The sequence below is a fragment of the Canis lupus genome, chromosome 2 (genome assembly GCF_048164855.1).
Source record: "Canis lupus baileyi chromosome 2, mCanLup2.hap1, whole genome shotgun sequence".
In the NCBI taxonomy this organism is placed as follows: Eukaryota; Metazoa; Chordata; class Mammalia; order Carnivora; family Canidae; genus Canis; species Canis lupus.
The window spans coordinates 62724705-62742267 of record NC_132839.1 but is presented as its reverse complement, the minus strand read 5'-3'; the positions used below and the strand labels follow the sequence as shown (position 1 = coordinate 62742267).

Below are 17563 nucleotides of genomic sequence, written 5' to 3'. Positions count from 1 at the left end.
CACTGTCCATCTGGGCTGCTGTAGCAGAACACCTGAACCAGGAAGCTTATAAACAACAGAATTGCATCTCCCACAGTTCTGTCCTCACAAGGCAGAGAGCAGAGAGGGGAAGCAAGCTCTCTCATGACTCCTACAAGGGCACTACTAACCCAGTCATGGGGGTCCACCCTCTTGACCTCCTCTAATCCTAACTATCTGAATAATGGGGAGTTAGCATGAAGATATGGAATGAGAGATGAGTGAACCAAGGACAGATACTGAAGAAGATCTTCAATCTCATTCATGGATACTAAATTACCCAGGTTCCGAGAGGTAGAGCCTATGACCAAAAGTATAGTCAGGGGTGATAGAGAAGAGGAGTGAAATCAGCCAAGGACAAAAATGAAGTAGACAAGAAAGAAACAGGATCACAGGGAAAAATTAGAGGTACTCTGACTTTACATTCTTTGTGAGATGCATTTTAAAGACATCAAAATCTTGCAGTACAAATTTGAGTCAGGTGCATAATGTGCATGTACCTACTGCCACTGAACTGTCTACTAAGAATGATTAAGATGGTCAATTTTATGTTCTGTGTATTTTACTACAATAAAAAGGAATTAAAGAATTGAACTGAGATAGAAGTTCCTAATTCCCCAGCTCTGTGCTCTGAAAGGCCCAGAAGCAATGACACCCCCACAGCGATGAGCATACCTGGCACCCAGCTCTTGGTTTGTAAATACCGTTTTCTACTAAAAGGAGTCAGGGCTCCTTAGAGAAGTCGCTGATTCCAGGTTTGAGGAGGGAGGGTTGGGCTGGGAACATCTTGTTGTGACATTAAATAAGAAAGTGCTCAAGAAATGATGGGTCATGGCAAAGGGACACAGGAGCTAGCTCGACGGGGCTTCTGTTGTACTGGGGACAATTCAAGCTTCAACAAAAGAATAATGATGAAACTGGTTACAACATATAATTTTTAAGATTCAGAGAAGAAAAGGAAAGGAGGTGGTGGTTGTGGTATGGGGGAGGAAAGCTCTTCCTCAGAGAGGAGTTCCAGAGAACTATAGGGAACCACCACAAAGGACTTACTAATTATAGAGAAAAATGTGCCTTTGCATTGGAGAAATCTGGCAGCTACCACCTTTACTGAGTGACCAGCCCCAGCCCCACTGAGGGCAACTGACTCCAGGACAAATCCCGCCTGTGAAGCCCCCTTCCTACGGGCTTGATGGAATCTAGCTGACCTCCCCACCAAAGCCATCCAATAAAATATGTGACTCACATATGTAACTTTTAAAAAGTAAAAAACTGCTTTTAATAATTTTTGTTTAACCCAATATATCCAAATATTATTTCTACATGTAACCAGTATCCACATAATAAAATATTTTACATTATTTTGTACTAAGTATTTGAAATCTGGTGTGTATTTTACACTTAAAGCACAACTCAATTCAGAGTTATTACCTTTCAAATGCTTGATAGCCACATGTGGCTAACATATGGGGCAGTGTAGCCACATGCCTATCTTCCAGGTGACAAAATGCAGGGGATACGAGAATAAGTAAAAGCACACCACCAGGAGGCAGTCAAATGCACAAGGGAGGACTTTTCACAAGAAACGGGCCTTGATGCTTTAGAAGGCCAATGTCATTTTAAAAACAACAGCATAGGGGGACTATCTATAAAAAAAAAAAAATTATGACAACCAAGTGCAATGCATGACCCTTGATTTGATCCTTATTTTAAAAAACTTAAAAGACACATTGGAGCCATTTGGAAATTTCACTCAGGACTGATTGATTTTAGGTGTTGTTAGATAGTTACATGAAAATAGTATTGTGGCCTTTAGTTTTGGAGACATCTGAAGTACTGCGGGGTAGAGTGTGACAATGTCTTCAACTCACCTTCCAGTGATTGGAGAAGTGAAAGAAAATAGGACAAGATGTTAATAACCATTGACTATAGAGGAAAGTGTACTGGGTACCATCATTCTACTACTGATTTCTTGTATGTGTAGAAGAGAAATGAAAAGTGCACTCAGGCTGCTGTATGAAGACCAGGTTTGGGGCAGTAGAAGTGGAAGTAGGGAGCCATGTGGGAGCCAACAGCAGTCAGGCAGGTGGCATGTGTGGAGATGGGAAGAAATGGTCACGTCTGTGCTATAACCGGATGTAGAAGCAACAGTTCATTATAGCCCGGCCTCATCCACTGGGCTATGAGCTCCCTAGAATGGGGATGCATTTTATTTATATTTTATTCAGTCAATTAAATGAATAAATACTTCTTTAGTATGATAAAATAGATATATTGGCTCAGAAGGCAGCATCTTAACCTGATGAGAGTATACCCGGGAGGCATTCATGCTAAAAATCAGGAATAAGAGAAGGACGGCCACTCTCAATTGGCATCCTATTTCATATACATAGGAAGAATTTCCACATACAGCAAGGGTGAGCTACAGATCTACCTTTCTGATGAAAATAACTAACAAATCTAGACAAATACAAACATCAAGAGAGTAAGCAACTGTCAGGGCTGACAGGCAGGAGAGAGTGGGAACCCAGAGAGATGAGCCACACATCAGGGTGCCTCCTGCTGTGGAGGGAGGGAGGTCCTGAGAGACTGGGCTAAGTGTGCCTCCTGGGGCAGGGGAACAAAAGTCAAACCCAAGGCAGGCCAAGACTGGGGCCCCAGGCAGGCCACTCTCCATTCTGGGGTCCAGCCCACCCAAGAATAAGGATGAGCTGAGAGTAAGTCAGTCTGGGATACCCCAGAGGACTTCACAATTGCAACGTGGATTAAGACAGCCTGGGTTTTCTTATGTCTTGAGTTGCTCAGCATTGCAAATAAAATCTTCCCTGGAGAAAGACAATACCTTAAGCTTTAAATTATTCTATAATAATTTACAAATATGATGTCTAGCATACAATAAAAGATAACCAGGGACACAAGTCAAAACAATACTTGAGAATTAGCAGAAATCATGGACCAGAGAGACATCCCTTTAGAAACTCTGGGCAGTGGGAATCAAGGAGACACAGTCTTCAACAACTGTGCACATTATGTCCAAGACATGAAGAATTCCGCAGGCAACTAGAAACTGTAAAAAGTGGCATGGCATATTGTAGAGTTGAGTGTAAATTCTAGACAGAAAGCTACAAAATTCTAGAACCTAATGGGTAAACAAGGGTTTAAAGACAGAATGGAAACAGCCAGGAAGAGAACTAGTAAAACAAGTGAGATGAAACCACCCAGCATAAAGCACTGACAGGCACCACCACCACCAACATAACCAAGGAAACGGAAGATAGGATAGGATATGGTGAGAACACCTAACATACATTTACCAGGAACACCAGGAAGAGAGAGGGAGAGTGGGACAAAAGAAATACATTGAGATAGTTAGACTGATAGTTTTCCAAACCATGAAAGTCATCAAACTCAACTATTTCCAAACAGATTAAATGAAATGAATCCTGCTGCTAACCAAGCCAGGAATGACCCATACCACAGATGACACACAGTGCAGGCCTACAGTGGAGCTCATTGGAGAAACATGGAGGCAGAGGACCATTAGGAGAAGCACCTGTCCCAACCCTCGCTGGGTGTTAGCTCCAGGCCAGGTGGCTACGGCCACTGGAAGCGTCCCAGGAGAAGGGCCTTGCCCCATGTTATTGTGTGTGTTTATGGGGAGTCAAAAAGAATAGGGAACAGCTGGTTAGCCAGGCAGCACTGGCAGACTTCAGGCTCTGGGCAATAGCTTTGCTACTGAAAAGAACATCCTGATCCTAGACATCTTTCACCAGGGATCGAGCATTCTAGAACTTCTAGAATGGGTATCAGCCAGCCTTCCAAGCCTTTCCTGCTGAGCAGCTGACTGCTACATTGCCAATCGGGTTACCCGAGGCCACTGTCAAGAGGCAGGCTCATCTCTCCATACACATGGAGACCTGGTACAGTGCAACTACAGAGAGACAAAGACCGCAAGAAGATGTTAAAAGCAGACAGAGGGGTAAAAAGACAAGTCACCCTCAGAGGAGCGACCATTAGATCAACAACTGACTTCTCAACAGCCAGAATGAAAAGTGGAAGACAGTGATGTCCAGATCTGTCATCTGCTGCTGAAAGTATCTGCCAACCTTGAATTCTTTACCCAACCAAAAATCTACTGAGAATGAAGGCAAATTGAGGATTTTTTCAGATAAACTGAAACAAATTTCAGCAATAAAAGGTCCACTGTAAAAGCAACTCTATAGGGTGTTTTCAGGCAAAAGGAAATTATCCCAGATGGAAGATTGGAGATGCAGGAGGGAATGAAGAGGAAGAAAAACAGTAAATGTGGGAGTCAAATGTCGAGTGTGCAAACTAACAGTTACTGTGTCTGTATCTCCTGCAGTATGTGTGTGTACTTAGGCAGCATTAAAATACACTCTCAGTTGGATGAAGCTTTGGGGAAAATGGGCAGGAGCCGCCAAGGCACCCTTGGGAGCTACCAGCCACTCACCTCATTCCCTGTGGCTCGGCCTCACACCCCACAGACTCCTACCTGCTTCGGGATGCAGAGTGGGAGCCAGCCTCCAGCTGCAGTGTGCCCCATTTGTGGGGGGTGTTAGGTGTTAGATATTTATATCTCCCTCTCTCCCTGTGCAGGATCATCACAAGTGTGTTGCTAGGCTTTCGTTTTTAGCTCTCCACCAAAACCTATTCTTTTACATTTTCCCCCCTCAATAGTAGAGGTTTGTTGCAGAAGATTTGAAAAATACAGGAAAACACAAGGATTAAGATATAAATCACTTATGATATCCTTGTTCACAGAGAGTCACTGTTACAGATTTAATGACCAGGTCCCTTTGCTATGTATGTGTGTGTTGTTTTTTTCTCTTCTCTTCTCTTCTCTTCTCTTCTCTTCTCTTCTCTTCTCTTCTCTTCTCTTCTCTTCTCTTCTCTTCTCCTCTTCTCTTTTTTCTTTTCTTTTCTTTCTTTCTTTCTTTCTTTCTTTCTTTCTTTCTTTCTTTCTTTCTTTCTTTCTTTCTTTCTTTCTAAGAGGGGGGTTGTGCCCTCCATGGTAGTCCACTCACACATTGTACAGCTTTGCCTGTGTCCCAAGTGCTCACCTCAAACAGGATTTGAACAACTGCATAGCTTCCCATCGTGTGGATGCCCCTCGATTCGTTTCACTGTCCACTCTATCCCATGCTTATGTCATCACTATGTTGCTGTAACAATCAACGTGCTCACATGCACGTGACTGTTTTCCTAGTGAATTACTGAAGTGTCATTGCTGTTCAGGGACTCTGCCTGTGTTTAACGCTTTGGAGACACCAGGCCAAAGTGCCCACCCAGCTGTGTTTACCTAAAATGGCTCTGGTTTGTACTCTGCCAAACTTTTCTCTGAACTTAGAAAATCTGCCTTTGTGACAGTCCCTTTCTATAAGGCTTTCTTGTAAGATATCCTGCCTGGGTTATGGTAAGTTTTGGGCCAGATGACTTCCTGCCCTGGTTGAAGCGGCCACGATCTGCTGTGGGCAAATAAGGTCTCATGACTCATCTGCTCTGGACTGGTTAGAATTTGATTTAGAAGCAATAGAAACAGAGTGATCCAAAGCAATGGTAGTTTAAGCAAATAGAATCCTATTTCTCTCTCACAGATTCTCATCTGACCAGGCTGGAATGGCACCTCCACCCACTCCTCTGGGCCCTGGCTCCTTCCAGCTCCATCACGCCAGGATGTGGCTTACATCCTGGTACCCATCGAGTGCCACTTTTGCCTTACTTAGTTGGTTACAAGCATGTGACGACAGGTTCAGGCCACACTCAAGGGGATCTGATCATACGAAGGCATGGATATCATGAATATCAGGAAGGGGTCACCTGGCTGTCTTAATGTCTGCAGACCACAGCACCCGACACTTGGAGCCTGGCCGCTGTGGCCTGCCATGCCTGAGACCTGGTACACACCTCATTATTAACTTCAGGGAACTAGGCCCTCCAGGCTGGGGGCACATTCTCTGATGTCCTTTCCCTGAAGGGGGGGGGTCCTGTCGTTCTCCCCTCAGGGGCAATGCTTCTGTGGTGCCGCTGGGCTTCCCTTTATCTGACCACTTGGGACAACTGACTGGCGGTGAGAGAAGGTGGAGTTGTGGCCTGTGGGCAGAGTGGGATCGGGAGGGTTCATAGTGCATGCATCAACCCCCGTCCCTTCTCCCCTCCCCAGGCAACTCTCTCTGGGGCCAACCCACTCCCTGCCAGGCAGGGTGCCCCCTGATGCGCCACCGCCCTCTGTGGTCCTCTGCTGGCTCACTTCCTCGCCTCCAAGGAGTGGGGCTCTGGAGCCCAGGACCCTTCTCAGAGCCTACCCACCCTAAGCAGGAGGTGCCCTGCAGACCTCTGTGGAGCAAGGGTCTTCTCCTCCAAGCGAACCCGTTAGGGTTGGGCCATCATTGCTATGCGTGGCGCCTCTGGGGTCTAAGTGGCTGCTCGTGGCACCAGCCACAGACTCTGCGGGCTGCAGGCACTGACCCGGCAGGTTTCTACCGGGTGCCTGTCCTAGGCCCTCCCCTCCCCTCCCCGCCTCGCCGTGCCTCACCCCCCGCCCGGTCACCTCTGCCCCGCCCCCTGCCCCCCCCCCATCCTCTGCCTGGCGCGCCCAGCCGTTCCCGCCCCAGGTGCCTCACCGCCGCGCCCCCTGCCACGCCCGCCCTCTTTGTCCCGCCCCCCGCCCGCCCCCGTCCTCTCTGCCCCGCCTCACTGCCCGCCCCCACCCTGCGCCCTACCTCCTCCGCCCCGCCCCTCCCGCCGCAGGTGCTTCCCCGCCGCGTCCCCTGCCTCGTCCGCCCTCTTTGCCCCGCCCCGGCCCCGCCCCCATCCTCCGCCCCGCCGGGCCCCGCCCCGCCCCCACCGGAAAGTGGGGCTGTGATCTCAGCCGCGCGGCGGTGCTGGGAGCCGAGCGGGCGGGCGCGGGAGGGGCAGGCGGCGCTTAGGCCGGCGCTTAGGCCGGCCATTGGCAGAGGTCTCCGCCCCGGGCTGTCAATCCCGCCGCCCTGGCCCCGCCCCGCCGGCGCAGCGTCGAGAGACGCACGGCCGCGGGGGCTGCCGGGACGGGTCCAAGATGGCCGGGCTCCTTGGTTCCGCTCATGTCCGCGGCCTCGAGCCCCATTCATTGCCGCGTTGCTGAGCGCCGCCGCCGGTCGGCTCGAGGGCTCGGGGGGCTGTCCCCGCGGGACGGGAGGCCGCCATGGCGACCCTGGAAAAGCTGATGAAGGCCTTCGAGTCCCTCAAGTCCTTCCAGCAGCAGCAGCAACAGCAGCAGCAGCAGCCTCCGCCGCCGCCACCTCCTCAGCCTCCTCAGCCGCTGCCGCAGGCGCAGCCGCCGCTACCGCAGCCGCCCCCGCCGCCCCCGCCGCCGCCGCCCCCGGGCCCGGCGGTGGCCGAAGAGCCGCTGCACCGACCGTGAGTACCGCCTCGCGGCAGTTCCGGCCCCGCGACGGCGGGGGGCTGCGGCGCCCCTGCAGACCCCGGCCCCGCGGCTCCCCGAACCCCGGGCGCGCACCGCCGCCCGTCCTGCGGCCAGACCCGGCCCCGGGGGTGTCTGCGCCCCTCGGCAGGCGGACTCGGGCTCGCCGGCCGCCCCCGAGGGCACCGAGGCGGGCACGGCCTCGGCCCCCCGCCTTTCCCGGCGTGCGAAGTTAGGGGAGGAACTTGCTGCTTTGTATCTGCACGAAACGGGCTGTGCTGTGGGCAGAACTTGGATAGCCGAGGCCGCCGCTTCCCTTCCCCCTGGGCGTCCCTGAGAGGAGCGCGGGCGCCGGACACCCCGCCGCGAGCCGGGCTTGGGAGCGAGCGCGGGGGGTGGGGCGGGGGGAGAGCGGTGACATCATGCCTTCAGGCCGCCGGGGGCGGGGAGGGCGCGGGAGTGCGGCCCCGGCGCCGCGGGGCTCTTCTCTGCGCCTCGAGGCTGCCTTCCCGCATCCTCCCGAGGCGTGTCCGCTGGCATCAGGAGGAGATCCGCTCGCGTGTCTAAGCTCAAGCTGGTTTGCAGACCCAAGGAAGTGGTGAGCTGCTTAGAAGGTCATTATTAGGAAGAGTCGCCTGAAGTTTATTGCCTGTGTTCACTTGGCAATAAAAACAACCCGTTGCCGAGAGGGAGGTTCAGCGCTGGGGGAGGAATGATGTGCATTACACCAGCTCGGAGTTCGGCTTGCCTGCGGTCCCTGTGGGTGGCTCCTGTTTCCTTCGCTGGAGACGCCTGCGTGCTACTGTTTGGAAGCTAGGGGTCTCTGCTGCTCGTGCCTGGAGACCGCTCCTGCCGGCGGAACCCAGGTACTTTCCCCGGGCTCCGTGAGCTCGGGAGTGCGGGAGTGCTCGGCGGCGGTCCGGGCCTCTCTCCCCCGGCGTCTGGGTTTGCCATCTGGATGCGTGGTGGCATTTAATGAGGACAGTTTCCAAGGGGCAGCCCCTTTATAATGTCACGTTCAATTTTAGTAGTGTTTTTTTATTCTTTGTGTTTCTGACGTGGTCCTTGCCATGTCTTGAGAGTTCAATTAGAAAATGACTTGGGGAGTGATGTTGACTTGGCTGTTAGGATAGACTTTAGAAGTAAATTAATTTTTCTTCTAAGAGGTGAAAAACCTGTTTGGATGCTTCGAGAAAAAAAATACTTAAAAAATAATTTGAGTTCTTTCTACATCAGGTAATTTATCATCATAATTCATCCCAGACTTTTATTGGACTGCCTCTCTCTAGGAGGTAGATGTCATGGAAGTTCACACATTGCATGGGTCTTGTATAACAGGAAGCGTTAAGGAGGGAGGGCTTTGGGTGGGAAGGGAGACCTTACTGCTGTCACTGTAGGCTTGTTCAAATACTTGGTCAGTCTAAAAATATGCCATCTGTTTCTTACACTGATTTGACAGAATCTGAATTTGTTTATCTTCAAAATATGGGTATAAAGTAGGTTTTTTTTTTTTCTAAAACTGCCCTTGCAAAAGTAGATAGATGTTGTTTTATTACCCTATTTTAAGGTCATATGTGATTGACTTATTTAAAAAGCGTAATTTATTATTTTCATGTAAATAGTACACTCCCATGATGCAAATTCTTGAATTACAAAAATATAATAATTAAAATGTCTCTCTTCCGTCTGTTTCTCCTGAGTACCTAACTGTGTTCCCAGAGGCAAGCTCTCTTAAACTTCTTCCTTCTGTACCCTTACAGATAGAACCCATGGATACATGAAGAGAGATTTCGAGTTATTTAAAATAGAAATATTTCAGAGTAGTAACTTTTAAAGCTTCCTAGCATGCTCTGAAATCAACTACATTGATGGGCCTAATAGTAGTTATTTTAAATAAAATACATAAATATCATATTTGTAGGCACTTTGCTGTTGAGAAAGTAGAAATTTATGAATTTTGAGTAACAGACTCTGCTTACAAGTTTGGATCCTGGCATTTCTGTTCAGGTGCTTCAGCTGAAAAATCCATTCCCCAAAGCAGGATTGTCCAAAAATGATTTAGAAAGTATCTGTTCTATTTTTATGGTTCTCTTCTGTTGTGTGGAGCTGTAGTGTCACAGCCATGCGTGGGCTTTAGTGCCTGCTTGCTGCTCAGCATGTAGGATGCAGGGATGCTGGGGTTGTGGGAGGGGACCGGCTAGAATCTCAGCAGGGCTGGCATGCAGGGGAGTGCCAGAGGTGGGGACGGTCCTAACTCTATTATGAGATAGTTGACATTTGTGTTTAGTGCTTTTCTTACTGTCCTTCAGATTCCCACCTGGTTTCCACCTGACTTTAGTTATTCATCCATCGATAAATATTTACTGAGCATCTAATGTATGCCTCTGTGCTAATAGTTGCAGGGCTGCAGCAATCAACAGATAAAGCTCTGCCCTTGTGGAGGTTTCATCTTAGAGAGGGACATAGAAAATAAACAAGATGGATAAGTAAAATATAATCTAAAGTGTGTTAGGTAGTGATAAGTGAAGGAGGAAGAGCAAAGCAGGGAAAGGAAGTTGGAAATGTTAGTACTGATAAGGGGTTGACATTTTAGGTAGAATGTCCAGGGAAGGACCATGGAGACTGTGGCTCTTGAGTAAACAAACACTTGAAGAACGTTAAAGATATAGCCACTAAGGTGTAGGGAGGGGGCATTCCGGGCTAGCAGGCAGGTCTAGAGGCCCCCTGTGTGAGGAATACCAAGGAGGTTGGTTTGGTTGGGTGAATTAGTTAGAGGGGGAGACTCTCCTTCTCTCCAAGAAGAAGAGAGAGAGCCATACCAGATGAGTAGGCCCTTGCTTGTAGGTGGATTAAAGACGTTGGTGTTTATTCTAGGTGAGATGGGAAGTCATTGCAGGGCTTGGTGAAAGGAGTGGCAGGATTTGAGTTCCATTTTACATGAATCGTGGTTGAGGACAGAACGAAGGGGAGCATGGGCCGAAGCAGGAAACCAGTTAGGAAGATATTAAAGTGATCCGTGAGAAATGGTGGTGGATTCTGTCGTGATCCTCTCAGTGGCAAGGTAAAAGGTGACTGAATTTTGAAGGTAGAACCAACAGGACTTGTTCCTCTCTGCTAAGTGTGAGGTGATTTAGCTGAGGCTGATGTTTTCAGTCAGGATATATTTAGCTGCAAATAATGGGAAACCCTGCTGCAGTAGCTGAAACGGCAGCTTTATTACAGAGTTTATTACAAGACGAAGAGTCTAAGGAGGCTGAACGAGATGAGGGACCTGGGCGCTTCCTTCTTCTTCCCTCCTCCCTTCCCTCCACCGAATGTGGGACTCGAACTCACGACCCTGAGATCAAGAGGTGCACGCTCTACTGTCTGAGCCAGCCAGGCACCCCACACTTTCTTATTCTTAATTTGTAAGCCCTAGTCCTCATTCTTTCTCATTTTTTAAAGTTATTTGTCCTTTTTTTGTAGAATCGACAGCATTCTTTATATATTCTGGACACTGGACCCTTATCAGATACATGATTTTTAAAACATTCTTCTTTTTTGTGGATTGTCTCTTCATCTTGGTAGTGTCCTTTGAAAGCACAAAAGTCTTCAATTTTGAAGTCCAGTTTTTATTTTGTCTTTGGTTGCTGTGCTTTCAGTGTCATATCTATGAAACTCTTGGCCTAATTCAAAGTCACAGAGATGTATGACTCTTATGTTTTCTTCTAAGAATTTTAGAGTTTTACATTTAAGTCTGATCCATTTTGAGTTAATTTTTATATATGGTGTAAGGTAAGGGTCCAGCTTCATTCTTTTCATGTGGATGTCCAGTTGTCCCAGCACCATTTATTGAAGAGATTCTTCTTTCCCCATTGACTTATATTGGCACCCTTGTTAAAAATTAATAGCCAATAAACGTACAGATTTATTTCTGGACTTTCTATTCCCTTGATGTAAATGTCTCTTCTCTACTAATTCTATAAGTCTTGATTACTATAGTTTTTTAAATTTCATTTATTTTACTTTTTTTTTTAAAGATTTTATTTATTCATGAGAGACACACACACACACACACACACACACACACACACACACACACAGAGGCAGAGAGAGGCAGGCAGAGATACAGGCAGAGGGAGAAGCAGGCTTCATGCTGGGAACCCGATGTGGGACTCACTTCCTGGTCTCCAGGATCACACCTGGGTGAAACGTGGTGCTAAACCGCTGAGCCCTCCGGGCTGCCTTATTATAGTTTTTTAAATCACAATTTCAACTAATGAAATTTGAGCCTCCAGCTTTGTTCTTTTTTTAAGATAGTTTTGGCTCTACTGGGCCCCATACATTTCTATATGGTTGTAAGGTCTGATTGTCACCTTCCACAAAGAAGCCAGGTAGGATTCTGATAGAGATTGCACTGAATCTGTAGTAGATCAATTTGGGAAGTATTGGCACCTTAACAATATTATTCCCGATTTATGAACATTGGCAAAGTTTTTATGTAAAGGGTCAGATAGTGGGCCTTTTTAAGGCTTTGTGGGCATGGTGTCTGTTGCAATTATTTAGCTCTGCCATGGTAGAATAGAAGCAGCCGGAGGCAATATGTAAATGAATGAGTGTAGGTATGTTCCAGTAACATTTTATTAATGACATTGAAATTTGAATCTCCTGTGATTTTCATATGTCATGAAATATTATTATTATTATCAACCATTTAAAAGTGTGAAAACATTTCTTAGGTCCCAAAACAGGCTGGCTGTAGTTTACCTGCCCCTAGATTAAATATGTGGGACAGCTTTTGTGAGGCATTTCTTTTCTGGTTACTTTCTATTAACTAGTTTAAAAAATTATGAAAGTTAAACATATATATCATAAAACATTTTCAAACAGCACAAGATGAAAAACAAAGCCCTCCTCCCAGTCTATCCTAGTCTTATTCCCTAAAAATAATAATTATTAAACTTCTCTTGTCATCTTCTCTGATTTTTAGATTCATATTCAAGCATTTAAATGTGTCCTTGTTTTTGAGATGACTGAGATGGCCCTGTATTTCTCATAGAGCAGTATATTGCAGACATTGTTCCCTAGGGGTACATTTAATTTTTCCTAATTGCTGTGTAATAGTGTAGAATTTCTTGTTTATTTATTTATTTGGAGATGAAATTCACATAACATAAAATGAACCATTTTAAAGTGTATAATTCAATGACAGTTCGTACATTGACCGGAATTTCTTTTTTTAATAGGGCTTTTGGAGCTGTAAAGGGGGAGGTTTCACATTGTCCTGGCTTTCACATGGACTGATGACTAAGTAGAGTCCCCACCCCCATTACTTCTAGTTCTTGAAAGTGAGCCAGCCATCTGGTGAACTACCTTGGAGTGGGTCTACCGGCAAGACATTTAGTCTTATTCAGACAAGGAAAAATAAAACACCGTATAAGACATTGTTTATTGTTGTGAGTCTTAGAATTGAATCAGCTCATGTACTAGAATATGTGTTAGAGACATGATCTGCCATAGATTCTTGCTGCTCAAAGTGTGGTCTCAGGGCCAGCAGTTTGCTGTCACTTGTGAGCTTATAAGGAATACAGAATCTTTTCCCCACCTGAGACATACTGAATCAGAGTCTGCATATTGACACGTTCTGTGAGCAATCTGTGTGCACACTGAAGCTTGTAAACCCCCCTCTGTAGCTGGTCAGGCTCTGTTGTTAACAATGCTGTCAGCATTTGGGAGGGAAGACTTGGGCTGCTTCTCTGTGTCCAGATGTAGCTGAGGCAGTCACTTCTCTGGCCCAGGGCCATTGAGCATTTGTGTAGCCCCAAAGCTTTTGTAACCCTGATGCATGAGCTGCGGTGGGCATGAAGAGCCCCCAGTTTCTGGGAATGGGGTCTTAAGTGGGGAACTGAACTTGATGACCTGGAAGGAGTCCTTTCAACCAAGTGCTGGTTTTGTGCCAGGCCCTGTTTTGGGCCCTGGGGCTACAGCAGTAAGACCAACGGTGTTGAATACTATGGGGAGAAAAAACAAAACAGAATAAGGGGGAGAAGAGGTGTGCACTTTTATTTAGGGTATAAAGTGCATTGAGAAGGTTCTGCTGGAGCAGAATGGTTGGATATCTGGAAGAAGAGATCCAGGGAGAAGGAACAGAAAACTGAGTGTGTGTCCCATACTTGAGGGAGTAGTAAGGAGGCTGGTAGCTGCAGCAAAATGAAGGGCAGAATTAGGGACGCGAGGTTACAGAGATGAGGGTCAACCAAATTGGGCTTTGTGCACTAATGTCACTAGTCCTTTGGACTTTACTCTGCCCAGATGCATACTTGTGTGGTAAAACAGGTGATCTAATTTATGTTTGTGAAAGATCGCTTTGACGGCACCAAATGCTGGCACAGACAAAACTGGCTTGGTCACTTAATCATTGCTGGTGGGCACAGAAAATGGTATGGCTACTCTCAAAAAGTTTGGCAGTTTCTTATAGAACTGAATGTACAATTACTATTTGACTTGACAGTTGTACTCCTGAGCATTTATCCCAGAGAAATGAAAATTCTGTTCACACAAGAATTTGTACACAAGTGTTTATAGTAGATTTACTCATAATATTCAAAATCTGCAGTCAGTTTGGATGTCCTTTGGCAGGTGAATTGTTAAACTGCTCAGCTCTGGATACTTGACACAACTGAGGTGACTCCCTAAGGAAATCATGTCCTTGAAAATAGCCAAATCCTGAAAGGCTACAAACTATAATTCTATTTATGTATCATTTTTGAAATGGCAGGGTTTTTGGAATGGAGACTAGATGAGTGATTGCTAGTGGTAAGTAGGGAGGAGGGGCAGGAGGTGGCTGTGGCTCTAAGAGGGGGGCCCTTGTGGTGATGGAAATGTTCTACTGTGGTAGATCCATAGACTTACACATCTGATAAAATTGTATAGAACTAAACACATACACAGGAGTGAAGAAAAGGCTTTTTTCATTTAGCTTAACATTGGTTTTTTGAAATGTACCTTTTTCAGGTAGTGGTTGTTACTGTATTTAGTTAGATCCTGGTAAAGGTTTTATTTTTATTTTTTAAAGATTCTATCTATCTATCTATCTATCTATCTATCTATCTATCTATCTATCTATCTATCTATCTATCAGAGAGAGAGCCAGAGAGCACAAGCAGGGGAAATGGCAGAGGGAGAAGGAGAGGGAGAAGCAGGCTCCCCGTTGAGTAGAGAGCCTAAGGTGGGACTTGATCCCAGGACCCTGAGATCATGACCTGAGCCAAAGGCAGACACTTAACCGACTGAGCCACCCAGGCGCTCCTTATTTTATTTTTGAGAGAGAGAGAGAGAGAGCAAGCAGGGGGAGGGAGAGAGACAAGCAGACTGTGCTGAGAACAGAGCGCAACATGGCTTGATTCCCTGAGACATGAGCCAAAATCAAGAGTCCGGATGTTTAATTGACTGAGCCACTCAGGTGCTCCAAGAAAGGCTTTATTTTAATGGTCTTTTTCTATGACACAGATTGTAGATTGGGGAAGTCTTAGAGTCCTTGGTTCCCCTAAGCCACAGCACTTTTATTTTTAAATTAGGTATGATACATAATTCCACAGTAACTTTTGGTGTCCCTTCCTTCTTAAAATTTGAGAGCGCCCTAATGTTTTAGGAGCACTCACATTAATACAGTACTTACTGAAAGTGAAGTGGTGGCGGCGAGGAGTCAGGGGTTTGGGGAGCCCTCAGTCCTGCTTGCTGGGTGGGAAAGTATGAAGGAAAAGGAGTATGAAGAGCCAGGAGAGCTAAAGACAGGCAGTGTTTTTCAAGTCCCTTTGGATTCTGGGCCTTTCCCCTGCCAGGCCTCAACCTGGAACCATATTTTTCAACCATAGTCTTAAAATAATATGATATTAACAATAAGAATTTAGATGAGGGCTTGAATTCCCCTTCCTAGAATGAATTCTTTGGTAATTGTTTTAATGGGTCATAGTGCCCTGCCCTGTGGAGGCCTTACCTCTTTCCACCTCCTTGCCAATGTATGGTTCTGTGCAGATTGCTTCAGTACATAAGAGCAGCCAACTGAAGTTAGTTTGCATTTTGAAGGTGAAATTAACATGATGACGTTTACAAAAGTTGGGGGAGAGTGGGGACTGCTTACCCTGTTCATCCAGTGTCTGCCTAGAACAAGGCGGTTCCATTACTTTTCACATAGAACAAATCAGTTTGACCTATGGGTTCATCAGTCAAGTTAAATCCCATGGGGGAATGAAGCAGTTGTGGTTTTCCTAAATTTCCAAGTTTGCTTATTGGACAAAATAAAGTAGGAAGGAGGTATTTCAAGTGGGGACCATAGGCTGTATAAGAATTGAGTTTGAAGATGCACAACCTAAACAACTGAGTTAATCTGAGTGATCAGAATTCCCTGAAGACTGGGGAATGTGGGGCTGGAAAGTAGCCTGAGGCTGTGTTCTAATGGGCTTGGTTAGGCCTGGTTTGGGAGTATTCATTCAAGGGCAGTGGCTTGTGCTGTGTACATTGGGTCGGTGTGCTTACCACTTTCAGTAGGTAATACTGGAAGGATTGTTCTCCCCTTTTCTGATTGTTTTGGTAAATGTCTCTTTGTTGGGCTGAGGGTAAGTCTGATCCCGCACTTTAAAATGTGGGTATTCTTCAGTGTGATAAAAGAAGAGGTACTTTTTACAGGGTTTTGGTTACACTTCTCAGACTTTTTAAGCAGGCATTTTTGGGAGTTTGATGCAGTAAAATTGTGTCATTCTTTAATGATAATGCGTCAGTTTCACACATTTAGCTATGTTGGCAATAATAATGGATTTGAGAAAAATGGGACGAAATTAAAATATTTGGTAGCAATCAGATGGTTTGTGTTTGTGCTTCTCACACAAAACAAGTACTTACTATTTTTTTTTTAATTTAATGCCAAGTTTAGCAACCATTGAAAACTTTGTCTACTTGCAGAATTTTGTGATTCTTGGGCTGTCTGTTGGGTGTGGAAAAGATTAAAATTTAATCATTGCTAAGAAATTATTGTGACTCAGGTAAGAAGAGAAACTTAAAACGTGCTTTTTTCTTAGCTGACTGTAACAAAGTATACTGTCCTCTTTTTCATGATGAGAATCATCGATGGTGCTGTTAAGAGACCTGTGATCAATTTTCTAGATTATAGCCAGAGGGATTCCACAGGCTTCAGCTTCAATTACGTGCAGGGTTTGAGTTCAAGTATTTGGGGATCACTCCACGGGTTCTTTTGCTTTAAGCTTTGCTGTTTCTACTTTTTTTTTTTTTTTTATCTCTTGGTTCTAGAAACTCAGGTTTAAAATATCATTTATCTTTCTGAATCCTATCTGTAAGACTGAAGAACTTTTGAGTCAGTTTTAATATGTATTTCACTTATTCTACTGAAAATGTTGATTTATCCATTTCTTTATCGGCTTTTTACGGAACATCTGTGAAGTATAGGTGTTGTGCTGAGTGCCTAGTAGGAGAGACATGCTGTGGCCCTTGCTCTGGTGTCCTAGGGAGGCCACTGCTGGAGCAGTTGTTATTGAGTGCCCCCAGGCTGGCTGGCTGAAGCTGGCTGTCTGCCGGGCCTGGGGAGGGAGCCCGGGGGAATGAGACAGACTTTCCCCACCAGGAGCCTGCTCCTGGAGGGGGAGCAGGAGGGCAATAGACAACAGAAGAATGTGTTTTTATTTTCCTGGGTGAGATCCATATTCTGTTTTTGACTTTTTGCTTGTTTCATGAACATTTGCTCAGGTTCTGGCAAAGGGCAACAGCTTTTTATTGCTCAGTGTATTCTTTCGGTTTATTCCATTTATGAAGAGGGAGACAGAGTTCTTGTTAAGACTCGTATTTGTATCTGTCACTCTGAAAAGGTGAATGTTCCATTGGCCTGGCTAGTTCTCCATTAAGCATATGTGTAATTAGTGTGAAGCTGGTGACTTTTTCACTCTTTTCTAGTACCCTGGGATGTGAATTCAGTTCATTTAAGGCCTTGGGCATATTTTCACTTTGGAAATCAAAAGGTAATGGATAGGCAAGTTAGTTTGCTTCCTGATTGCTTAAAATGGTCCATGCTTTAATTTTCTTTATGGCAGTCTTAAACTGGGCAAACTCTAAGCTGTTGTAATGGAGAATTTAGTCTGTTGG

General features: G+C 45.9%; 1 protein-coding gene across 3 annotated transcripts in view; it reads left to right on the top strand.

The window, feature by feature from the left end:
• The first annotated feature begins 7081 nt into the window (after positions 1 to 7081).
• HTT (huntingtin) overlaps positions 7082 to 17563 on the top strand; it is a 141045-nt gene continuing 130563 nt past the window's right edge. For all 3 annotated transcript variants that reach the window (XM_072803748.1, XM_072803757.1, XM_072803743.1), the window contains exon 1: positions 7082 to 7431. In XM_072803748.1, the coding sequence (XP_072659849.1) occupies positions 7217 to 7431 (215 nt within the window). In that variant the 5' untranslated portion in view covers positions 7082 to 7216. The remainder of the gene's footprint in view (positions 7432 to 17563) is intronic.